The sequence below is a fragment of the Clinocottus analis genome, unplaced genomic scaffold (genome assembly GCF_023055335.1).
Source record: "Clinocottus analis isolate CAN_PGR_092001 unplaced genomic scaffold, fCliAna1.0.p SCAF_12, whole genome shotgun sequence".
NCBI classification, from domain to species: Eukaryota; Metazoa; Chordata; class Actinopteri; order Perciformes; family Cottidae; genus Clinocottus; species Clinocottus analis.
The window spans coordinates 10,898,417-10,910,463 of record NW_027175843.1 but is presented as its reverse complement, the minus strand read 5'-3'; the positions used below and the strand labels follow the sequence as shown (position 1 = coordinate 10,910,463).

Sequence of the window (12,047 nt, the reverse complement as noted above, 5' to 3'; positions counted from 1 at the left end):
AACAGTACAACATGCAGTCGCATGTTGTGACTGGTGTGATCCTACTATCACAAGATGTTTTCTTATTATAAGTCCTTTTTTTCAGGTACTGTAATTGAACACAACTCAAGGTAATCTAACTTCCAGACGAATTATTAATTTCACATGTAATGCACCAATCAATTTTTCTTTGCATTGATACAGATAAAGATCTAAAACCAGTGCTTTCTTTTTCAAATGTAAAATCTGTATACCTCGCTGCGTAGTGCTTATTATCTCCACTAGGAGGGTTATGTGAACATTGCGTGTGTGCATGCCTCTGTGACCGAGTGTGCACCTCTGTTTCTGTCCATGGCTAATCTTGCACTCTGAAAACTGCATAGTTGTTTTGGTGCAGTGACTCACACTTTTTCACAACACATTTCCATGCTTGTTTTATACTGCCTGTTTTTATACCGACATTAACTGCCAGCCCACTGGTCCACTAGCACTCTTAACCAGCCCTCCGCTGGTCAGGTCCACTAGTGATAACAGTGCATCGCCACCCCAGCAAATACTCTGTGCCCAGAGACACATTGGATTAAAACAGTTTGCTCACTTTTATTATGTTGGTGTTTAGCTAAATGCTAATAGTACTACCAGTACACACACGGATGAAATTGGCGCCACTCGACTGTTGCTACACAAGCAGACAGCTTGGTGAGTTTAGTTTGTTTTTTCACCAGATTGCTTGCTTTCCTCTGAGCTTGTTTTGAGTTTGAATAAAGTGTCAGCCTCTTGCTATGACCGGCTGCTATGGGTTTAAAAAGTAAGTCGGTAGCCTACTGGGAGTGAATGAAATACAACTGATGGAGGAAACACTGCAATTTACTATGATTCTGACAAAAAACTCTGCATTTTAGGATGATGGTTCAAATAAATGCAGATTAGATCAGAATCCATGTAGCTTTACTTTTAAATTCACAAAACAGATTTCTATCTACGTTATTGACAGATGAAATACTGGCCCAATCCCAATCTCCACCCTAGCCCTCAAGCCCTGAACCCTTGGGTACTCACTGACGTCAGTTGCTAACTGGTTGAGTGTGAGAGTCTGTGAGGGCTTGAGCTGGTGTGAATATGAATGGGACAGCGGTTTACTGCAACATCACGTGACTACATTAAAAAATATTGTGTACAATTGTGTATTTATTTAATTTTTTTTATTCACTGATTTGAACGTCTTCCTCACGAGATGAGAAGTAATTTTAAATTATTTATTTACTCGTTTTTGTCAAAATTAAATGTTCGATGAATGTACAAATATATATATATATATATATATATATATATATATATATATATATATATATATATATATATATATATATATATACATACATATTCTGCTTGCATTCCTCTAATTCATGTTTTTTATATTCCATAATGTTGTAGAGGTATTGTATTCGGCTAAATGCCCACGTGCCTCTTTTTACGTCTCCATTCTTCCATTGGAAACTGCATGTTTAACCTCACGTTGCAATGCATTGTGGGTAATTCCCTTAGGCAAAGTCAGCATCTAATGTTGACTTACGGAAAGGGTTCATAAAAGGCTCAAAATGTTTGCCACAGAGCCCTCAGGCACTCCACAATTTGACAATGAGACACCCCTAAACCCTCAAGGACTTCGCGGGAGTGCGCTTCAAAGTCCATGAGTCCGTAAAGGTGGAGATTGGGATTGGGCCTCTGTCTCTATGATGTTCTTGTGTTTCTGCAAACTAATTATGTCTTACCTGTGAATAGAAAAGTGATCAGCAATTGAGTTTTAAGATGTGCTTTGATTACTAGGACAAAAAGGAACACAATCAAGACACAATCTGAGTTTGTATTTGACATGATTTTTTCCCCTCCATCTGATTGTGCACGGTACACCATTGTGAAAGTGCGTTGAAATGAGAGCCTGGATGCTATTGTACATGCTCTGTGATGCTATCAGGACCCCACTTCCGAGTATTATTTGTGGTGTGTCAGTTCCTCACAGTGCGCGACTGCAGTGAGGCTATTTCTCTCAACCTTCAATTCAAACTTGGCCCATTACAGCCAGACTACAAAAGCACTTTCCGTGCACTCAGGAGCTCACGGTAGTGAATGGTGGATATTTCCAATCACTCTACTGTCAATCCAAGTGTCAGGTAAACACAGGCCAATGGAAACAGCTTTAGAAAAACCTTTGCAGCTGTGCCTGTCTTACTCCAGGAGTCCTTGGAAAGGTATCAACAATTTCTACAAAGACCTCCAAGTTAAAGGGAAAAGTCAAATATCCTAAAAACAGCTCAAATGCAACATCCTGGTGGACGCAGGGGCCTACACGAGATATAACTGCCATGTTTGTCTTCAGACGGGTGCATGTTGTCACCAGCTCGGGCTGCAAACAAAGGAAATCAGATTGTATTGACAGATCTTGAATTTACTTTGTGAGTGGAATCTGTGAAGTCTTTGGAGCAACTATCCCAGTCGGAGCTACAACACATCTATAAGGATTCTATGCAATATATTTCACTGTAAATATGGGCATCAATTACCTTCTCACTACACAGACCCAGCTTTCATTGAATATTGTTATACGGGATATTCAATGATATTTTTTTATAAATCTGATTAGAAATTAATTAGAAATACTAATGTAAACTTTATTTTTCAAAGCAAAATCCATTGTATTCTGGGGGTAAACATTGTTATTGAGGCACAGAGCAGAATGCGAAGGATAAGAGGAGTACCAGAGTGAGCCCACAATAGTGTTTCATATTAACATATTGACAGTTGTTTTCTTGAGGGCCAGTCCAAGGAAGAGTGACCCCACAGAGAGAAACTGCCCTGCTGGAGGCACCTTGTGGGACACTGTAAATGGGAGCTGAGAGAGAATTGAATCTGGTGCACCACAGAAATGTGGATGAAATATCAAATCCCTGTCTGAACTGGGAATATAACTGTTATACATACAAGTGAGAGTTGCAAGGTTTCTATAATAATTTGTAATGTGATAGCTCAAAACATTAGAACGCATTTAGTATTAGAATTTCATGTCAACTTTCTTGACACATATACAAGACAATATGGTTCCACAGAAATAAACAAATAAACAGTTTGTATCTTCATGAAAGATGCATACAAATAAAAATAGCAATTGGACAACTAGCTAAAAGTATCTTTATGTGGAATACTTGTTGGTTAGATGTGTGTAAACAGGGGTTGAGGTCTGTTTGGTAATATGTAATATCCTATATATATATATATATATATATATATATATATATATATATATATATATATATATATATATATATATATATATATACTTTATTCATCTGCAGGGGAAAAGGGGAAAATGTGTGCCAGCAGCAAGTACGTTTACAGAGTAAACATCCAAATAGTAAGTAATAGTATGGGAAATACTCAATGTACAATACGTCTACTTTTATAAAGCCTTTATTGTTGTTAAACTGGACTGCATAATATTGACTTCAGTAATGACATCATTATACATGTCTTAAGTCATAAACATAATTTAATTTACATATTTTTAATGCAATAAGAACTGCAGATGCAAACACAATTCTGCATTTGTCAATCTGATTATGGTTTAAACACTTCTTTCTGTAATTCCCCTGAGCTGTCTATGGTGTTTCTTTCTCTCAGGTTCTATCCCTCTGACAGAGAGTGCAATAACTCAAAGCACCAAGATGAATTATGATACTAGAACACGATGGTTGCATTAACTTTTATCAATGAACATGAAGTGTTATTTTAGTAAAATATTGATTCTACATTGATTTCATGTTTGTTCTTTACACAATATACAATGCATGTGACAGACAGAGAAGTCACACAATGGCAGTAATTATAACATGGCGACACTTTTATTATCGTCCAAAATAGAGATAATTCCTGTCTGTAATGATATGATACAATGTGTTTACAATAACCGCTGCATTCCCCCACACAATCATTTGTGCATCGCTGCTCTAAAAAATGGCGGAGTTATTTATCTGTGTATTTTTAATGTAATGCATTCCTGTTGTTTTAAGTTCTTCAAAAGTCTTTGGTGTACATGTGATTTACAATCGCGGGCCGCGGTCGATTTTCCCGGGTGTGTGTTTGAAAGCGAGCTTCCACTTTGAGCCTTCGTGTGATGCCACTGCGGTTTGCCTCTGGCCAGAGTGGCAACACTTGATTGATGGTGCTGACAGAACATTTGTACCAACAGAGATTACATCATATTTCTGGACTTATTTTGAATTAGATGTACTTTGACGTTAAACCAGTTAGAATTCTTTAACAAGCCACCGACAACACCTGACGTTGGTCATATCAGGTGCTTGTGTTTTCATATACATTTTCAAATGAACTTATTTGTGTCAGGCCAGAAAGGACATCCAATAGGTTTATAGTTTATGATTATATTATTATAATTCTTGCCTCTTTGTTATGGTGTTTTGTTCTTATTCTAAATCTGCATGATTCTAAATAGCTTTTTCTTCGCTCTGACAATACTTTGTGTAATTTCTTATGAAAAATGAAATACTCCACAACCCAGACCACTCGGAACAACTCGTCAATCTTCAAGCCTCAAAACTACAGCAGATGAATATTTGGAAATTAGATTGGCCACTACCACCACCCCGAGAGGAATGCAAAGCCCCCATTGTGTTCTCCAGAGGATTGGTATGGTTTCACTTAGACAACAAGGAGCTGAAAACAGTGTTGTTGCACAGAGGACAGTATATGAGAGCTGTAAATGTTGGTCTGCTGCATGAAATATATTTAAGTGATTAAAATCAGTGGTTAATGCTAAAGCAACCAGGCAAAGAAAGCGTAATGTTATTTTATACACATGTTGTCATCCTTCTTTCGTTCCATCCAACCACAATAAACACTATCCTATATTTTGCCACTGATCTCAAACCTCAAAGACTATAATCCACCTTATTTCCATGACAAACACTGTGCTTTGTAGTGCTAGCACAGGCTCGGCTCCTTTCCAAAACTTGGATATGCAATACTATCTCCGTAAAATGACAATTTTTATTCAATCTTTTTGTTCCCATCAAAAGGCCATTTTGTTCTCTGCAGTCTTAATGGTTACAAGATATTCACCAAAGCACTGCTGATCTACAGCTCTTTGTTCGGACTCCCATGGAGAATACAATCTTACTTTGGAGCACTGCGGCTGCAGCCATACAATTCCATCAGCATAAACGCTTCACAAACACTTACACACAAAGTATAGAGGCGAGAAAAACACTACTTCAGACAACAGGAATCGTTTTCTGGTTGTGGATTGTGTCACCCTCTATTTTCGTACTACACAGAATATCAAAAGATGTGGACTTCTTTAAAAATAAAAATATGTGTGAATGAATATGTTTTCATATTTAATTCTATTTACTTGTAGGTGTGTATTTGCAGTCAACGCTCAGGTACAGGAAAATAAAACTGTGAACATAACAAAGATGCTACAACAAAGTACTGCAAGGACAGTAAAAGAGAGGACACACATATTCATCAATCATAAATGAAATTGATATTGTAAATGAAAGGTTAACTCAATCATTTTATAAATAATAATTTAAACTGACCAGTTCTTTTGGCCGAAACACCTGCATTCTGCATGTGCCCTTCTAAAATCAGCATCACTTAACAGATTTAATTATAATTGTCTCCTCTCTGCTATACAGCCAATGTCAGCTGTGTCTTTTAATTCTCTAATCAGTGGTCGGCAGGACCACTATCACCACCCCCATGCAGCTTCCCACTCAATACAGACATCCCAAAACACACACAGACTGGTTTTGTCAAATGTTTTATTGAGTGTAGACATCTGGGCTACTGTAAAACATGCATTATCTGCAGAAGGGGGAGAAGAGCAGGTGGCATTGTCCCCGCTGTCAGCTGTGTCAGTGCTGGCACCTGTGATGGAGATTAATGAGGTATCTGGAGAGTAATATGCTCCTTCAAATGCTGCAACAATTTGGAGTGGGGGCCGATCCTGATCTTAAATAGCAAAGCTGTCAGAGTTTACTGAACCTGTGCTTTGGATCAGAGGGGGGATTTGATCCCAATGTGAGAGCGTGGCAATGGGTCTCAGGCCAAAGGAGACAGCAAAGGGTGAGAAGAACAAGTCAGTTATGTAAACAAACAGATTGTTCTTGCGTCACTTTTTCTTTGGTGCGTTTGGGGTGTTAAACTTGAAAAAGATGATGTCTCCATCTTCAACAACATAGTTTCTGCCCTGTTGTCTGTATTTCCCTGCTGCCTGTAACATAAGAAAGAAAAAAACAAATTAACAATGGAGCACATAATAACAGTGTGCATTGTAAATAAATAATAGTGGAAAAAAATTGTTCAGTCAAATTCCCCGCCTTTCGACTCTCTCCCTCTCTCTCTCTCTCTCTCTCTCTCTCTCTCTCTCTCTCTCTCTCTCTCTCTCTCTCTCTCTCTCACAAACAAACACACACACACACACACACACACACACACACAAATCCATGTTTTGCTCAAGGGGCGCCTGAATTCCCACTGACAGAATAATCCTCGGTTCTGCTCTTGCAGTTTCATGTGTACAAGCACAAAATGTTAATATGTCTTTGATTACAGCACTATCCAACTTCTCAAGGAAACACAAATAAGTTCTAACATTTCTTTTGTGTACAGTAAGTGTTTGTTCTCCTTCCCGGCAAACTCAAAAATAATTGACTTGAAGTGCTAATACGGACAGGTTTATGCATTCTGGTTCAGCACAGCGCACAATTAATTAGAAGAATCAATGTCCCTTTAAAGGCTCAGGAGACCATTTAATCCAAGCTCAATACCACCAGAAACACTGGATGGAGAGGGAGACAGGGAAAAAAAATCAATGGCTATTTGTGATTCCTGAGTATGTATTAAACCAGACACGTCTAACTGGTTCATTTGCACTTGAAAGCAGCCATCTGGAGCAGCAAGCTTGGCTTAAGCAGATATGATTACTAATAATGTGATATCCCCATACACTGGCCGTATTCAGACAGCCTATTCCCACACATGGCATTAAATAGCACAGACATTAATGCCACAGTCAGAAACGTTCAATGTTCTTACGAGGCCCAAAAAGGATTAGTAAAGGAGCATGCAGTAAGGACCTGACACTCAGATATCACCCTTGGATAACAATGGTGGAACTCCCCAGGGACCCACACGCTTCACCCTCTGTTTGCAGCTTATGATGGGTGTGGACAATACACTGCCGCTGCATTAAAATCTAAAAAAGGCTTGGATAGTAAAGAGATTTAAATGTTTTCAAAGTGCTTCCTTTCCACACTGGTCCCCGCAGGTCCCTGTGTCACCATAATTACATTAGTTGAGTCTGTAAGTGGGCACATGGAGTTGATGGTGGTGATAGTGGGATTGTAATAGCATGGCTTGCAGCTGCTGCTCACAAATGTCACACGTATAAAGGTTTAAGTCACTATACTGCTTTAATTTAATCAACTTAGAATTAAATTTTTAAAACAGAAATTAAAGTCTGAAAAAGAGCATCTTTGATTTGAATGGCATCCTACAGCGTTGATTAACGGATTATTAACTCTGTACCTTCAATTACCAAATTATAGTTTGCCGATATGAAACTAAATTAATGCCAAATCCTAAAAACAACACTTGTAGTAGGAAGGATTAGCATTTTGTAAAGTAGCGGATACAGCACATGAACAACCCACACTCCAGATAAATAGTCAAAAACAAACACTGGCCATCATAAAAATAAGATACAGAAGTCACATGTATGTGTTTACCATGCACGAAACAGGTCCTTATTTGAGGAATTTCACACTTGATTTAACTTGTTGCTTTATATCACTGTCAAATGCTTACGGTGGCTCGGGGATTTGGCAACAGAGAGCTGTGAGCTAACAGCACACTCTATAGATCAGATAAATGCCTTGTGAGGAAACAAAGTACTGCCTCCGAGCGACTGTGCTGAGCCACGACCAAGAGCTTCCATCAGCCAGTTAAGACACATTGTGATAAAGATATGCACAGCTGGAGCAGAATGGCAGTGTTTAGAGCCAGAATCAGTTGGCTTGTCAGGAGTGGTGCTGGAGTGTGTGCAGTAATTTCTTCCCCTGAGTAAAGGTGAAGAGCGGTTTGCAGTCGGAGCTGTGTGGTGACTGTCAGCTCCACTGATCACAGGAGACTTCCCCTCATCTCTGCTGGCACCCTGACTGCTCACCTTGACAGCGTTCTCACTGCCTTCCTCTTTAAAATCCTGGAATTTCATTACTTCCGCCATAATGAAGCCCTTCTCAAAGTCTGTGTGGATCTTCCCTGCAGCCTGTGGAGCCTTAGTTCCTTTCTGTCGGGAGGAAGGAAAAGAGAGGACAAATGAATTGTTTTGGAGAAGATGGATTGCAGCATGCGAGCGACATGGTGTTTGATAGGGTGATAGCGTTGCGAACATCACTCTGGGATGTTTTCAGTCGGGGGTATTCTTGCCTCAGCCCTGATTTCTGGATAGCTTTCCACTCGACTGTGCCCTGCTAGGGCAGCCTGGACACCGATAAGGACCCAGCACGGCTATCAATGCCTTCTGATTCCCATTCCGTGGTGGTATTGATTTCTGTCCAAGCAATCTCGCCTCATTGTGGGTCGCTGCTCGGCTCTCTGGACATGACAGCAAGAAGACCCAGTGTTGCAGTGAGAGGCCAGGGTGGTAAAGGCCTCACTGCATTAGGCCTTACTATTTTGGCACAGCAGAGTTTGGTCATTCAAATTATTTATTTCAAACCTTCAATAATATTTCAGTGTTCGAAATACAGGGTGTTTATTATGATGCTGTTTATGATGTCTTTAAATTGACTTAATGATTTTTTTTATCCCAAAACATATATTTAGAGCTACGTCTAAAGTTCTTTCCGATGCCAATTTAAAAAGCACAACATACCAATTTAATAGTTTTATATATTCTTTGTACTTTGCATCCTCTTTTAAACTCAAAGAGACAACTGGTGACTGATAAAATGTGCAATTTATATGCACTGAAATAATGCAGGACGGAAATGACAAATGACCCAAATAAGTGACGTGGCTGCTGTGTATCATTATGACTCCTGCCTGTCGACCTGCTCTCTCTCTCTCTGCTCTGTGGCTCTGTGCTCAGGAACTGTTGAGCAGTTTTAATTATGTATATAATCAGGTTGGGGTCAACATATTTCATGCCAAAAGAATGATGCGTATTTAATGACTCTAATACATTACCATCTCTTTGCAATCTCGTTGACGGAGTGCTTGTGAGTTTAACTACCATTAATCAGCATCAAGGTTTGTCTATCTGGAGAAAAATAGATTAAGGGAGGGATTTTTTTTCGTATGGAGCATAACAAGAGATCCACATTGTCCTAGTTAAGAGCTATGCAGAGCAGGCTGATAGATAATGCTCACCTCGAGGCTGCCTAATAAAGCATGTTAAAGGACTTAGGAACACGACATTACTGAGTGGAGTTTGTACAATACAAGATGTATCTGCTTAATATAGTTACCCACTGATGCTTACCTGACTAAAGGCCCCTCACACACAATCAAGGCTGGCTGTAATCAGTTATGTCCATGAGGATAAGAGTGTTTTTGAGGATGCCTTTGAAGTGTTTCAGGACTTTTTTGTATATCGTGAGGACATCAGTCATGCTGAGATGAGTGTGCGTCTAAACCTGGTGATGTCATCTGACTTAAATGTAATGTGTCTGTGTAAAATAAAAGAAGAACAAAAAGGAAGTGAGCTCACCTTCCCCTTTGGCCTGTACTTGTCTGAGAAGCCATTATGAAAATATTTACAACAGTTCCTGTTTTTAAACTTGTGTGAACACACTTTCTATCATTTAAAACTGTACATTTAATTATTTATATCAAATATTAATTTAATTATGCTGATTGAAGTGTTCCTCACATGGAAATTTAATATTCATTTATATATTATAAACTAAAATAATGATCTGATCCAGTCAAAGATCCAGTGGTAAAATCATTTTCTACATAGGAATAAAATTTGCATTTCTGATCAAAATGGGAATATTTTTCTAAAGTAGCAGCATGGGGCGTCTTGTTGGCAGGCGATCGAAGTTGTCATACTGGATAATGAAAGTACCGTCCTCTGTTCCTATCTGAGCAGGAGGGGTTTGTTGTTGTGATCTTCCTTTCTTTGTAAACAAACTACTCAAAGCAACACCCTGAAAATGTTCTATAAGTAATATCGGCGTTAGAGAATTTCAAGCAGTATCTGCAATGATGCTTGTAAGACACTGATTTCTCTGGCATTACTGCTTCCAAATAAAGATAATTTATAGCAGCTTATTTTACAAAGATATTGAACAGACATAAACTGGAGAATTTCCTGATTATTATAATATGAAAATGGAAATAAGTCCCATTCAGGGACCAAAGCCATAATGATCTGCTTGGCAACACTTTCTTTGAAATTATAGAAAAAGTTTGTTGAAGAGTTACTTTGCAGTACTTTTACAATCTGTAACTCTTAATACCGCATTTCATTGGCACTCAATGCCTCCATTTTCTCAAGCAAAATAAATATATACATAAATATATTTACACAATACCAGCATGCAAAGCCAGCGTCTGTATTCATGTATATCCTGCGATCCCGTTGAAGCTCTTGGCGGGCCAGGCTCAGTAAACTGAGACACACAGGGAGGAGGAGCCCCCTGCGAGGCCCACAAACAGTCGAATGAAAAGCAACATCAATTTTGGCACAGACAACCTCCGTCACACAGATTAGGCAGGCACAATGCACAGGCTCCTTATCTCCAGCGGCAGGAGGAGGGCAGGCAGATCTGCACAGGATGGAAACATTCTCATGGACGTAATGGGCAAAATCAATTGTTGCCCTCCTCAATCAATGTAGCCCCCACTTTCACTGTTCAGCAGCTCACCAGTAATTGAAGTTATCCTTGGCCTGTAATGACTAGCTAAAGCACAACCATGACAAAGTTGAAAGTGTGTGATATCAGTGAGGGTGCCAGCAGGGTGGAACGTGGGACACCGTGTCTGTGTGTGTGTCTGTCTGTGTGTGTGTGTGTGTGTGTGTGTGTGGGTGTGTATGTCCTGTACGTGTGTGTCTGGTACACAGCCTCACACTCATATGTGCACAGTAGGCAGCTGGCTCTTACCCGCATGGTCCATGCACGGACCTCATCGGGTCCAACAGTGAAGAAGTACTCCAGCAGCAGGGCTGCGTAGCCTGTCTTGATGATCTTGGCCAGGGCACTGGTGGAGAGACATTTCATTTTAAATTGAGGGGTCTGAACTGTTTAAGTGATATTTATTGTTACTAATGCCTGGACAAAGTTCACTTCAGTGGCAAGGCTCAATTCATTCCAATATAAAGTCATTAAGTGAATAAGATGGGTCACTTCGTTTCACATAAGACATTCAACTCTCCAATGGTTTCCTTGATTAATTAGAAAGCTTGTAGACTCATTTAGCATTTTTAAGAATTCAACACGACTCCCCATTCTGCACCAAGAGGGAAAAAAAAACATCTGCTGCCACAATTTTTCTCTCTACAGAGGTTTTCACGCGAGAACAATAAACCCAAAATGCCCATGTTATAATTATACCTACAGATGACAGATGACAGTTAAAAACTTAATTTAGAGGAAAACCCTTTGACTGAGTTGTTCAGTAAGAAGAGGGATCCTTTGCTTTATAATGGTAATTACTCTTCCATTTATTATTCTATCAGCACATGCAATTAAAGGAGTGCATGGAGGACACAGCTGATAATAAAGTGTGGGGGGACTGAATGATAATTAACCTCTGCGTCTTGTGTTCTGTGCAGTGCTTCTTCCTCTCTTCTTCACTCTTGTTCTGGAGCTGACTCTCCATGCTGCCGCTGAAGGGGATGACCAAGGCTCCGGGGTCATGACTGTCCACCCACTCCTTGATTTTCACCAACCTGGTGAAAATCAGCAGCCACAAAAGCAGTTGAAGGACTTGATTCACATGAAAGTATTTGTTATCCGCTGGTGTATGCCTAGCCATGA

The 12,047-nt window shown here is 39.5% G+C and overlaps 1 protein-coding gene across 2 annotated transcripts in view; it reads right to left on the bottom strand.

Annotated features, from left to right (window-relative positions):
• Window positions 1-5,805: 5,805 nt before the first annotated feature.
• The window catches only part of LOC137782859 (obg-like ATPase 1), a 39,446-nt gene continuing 33,204 nt past the window's right edge, over window positions 5,806-12,047 (bottom strand). For both annotated transcript variants that reach the window (XM_068572534.1, XM_068572535.1), the window contains 4 exons: window positions 11,819-11,959; window positions 11,172-11,268; window positions 8,225-8,347; window positions 5,806-6,271 (listed from right to left, as the gene is read on the bottom strand). In XM_068572534.1, the coding sequence (XP_068428635.1) occupies window positions 6,170-6,271; window positions 8,225-8,347; window positions 11,172-11,268; window positions 11,819-11,959 (463 nt within the window). In that variant the 3' untranslated portion in view covers window positions 5,806-6,169. The remainder of the gene's footprint in view (window positions 6,272-8,224; window positions 8,348-11,171; window positions 11,269-11,818; window positions 11,960-12,047) is intronic.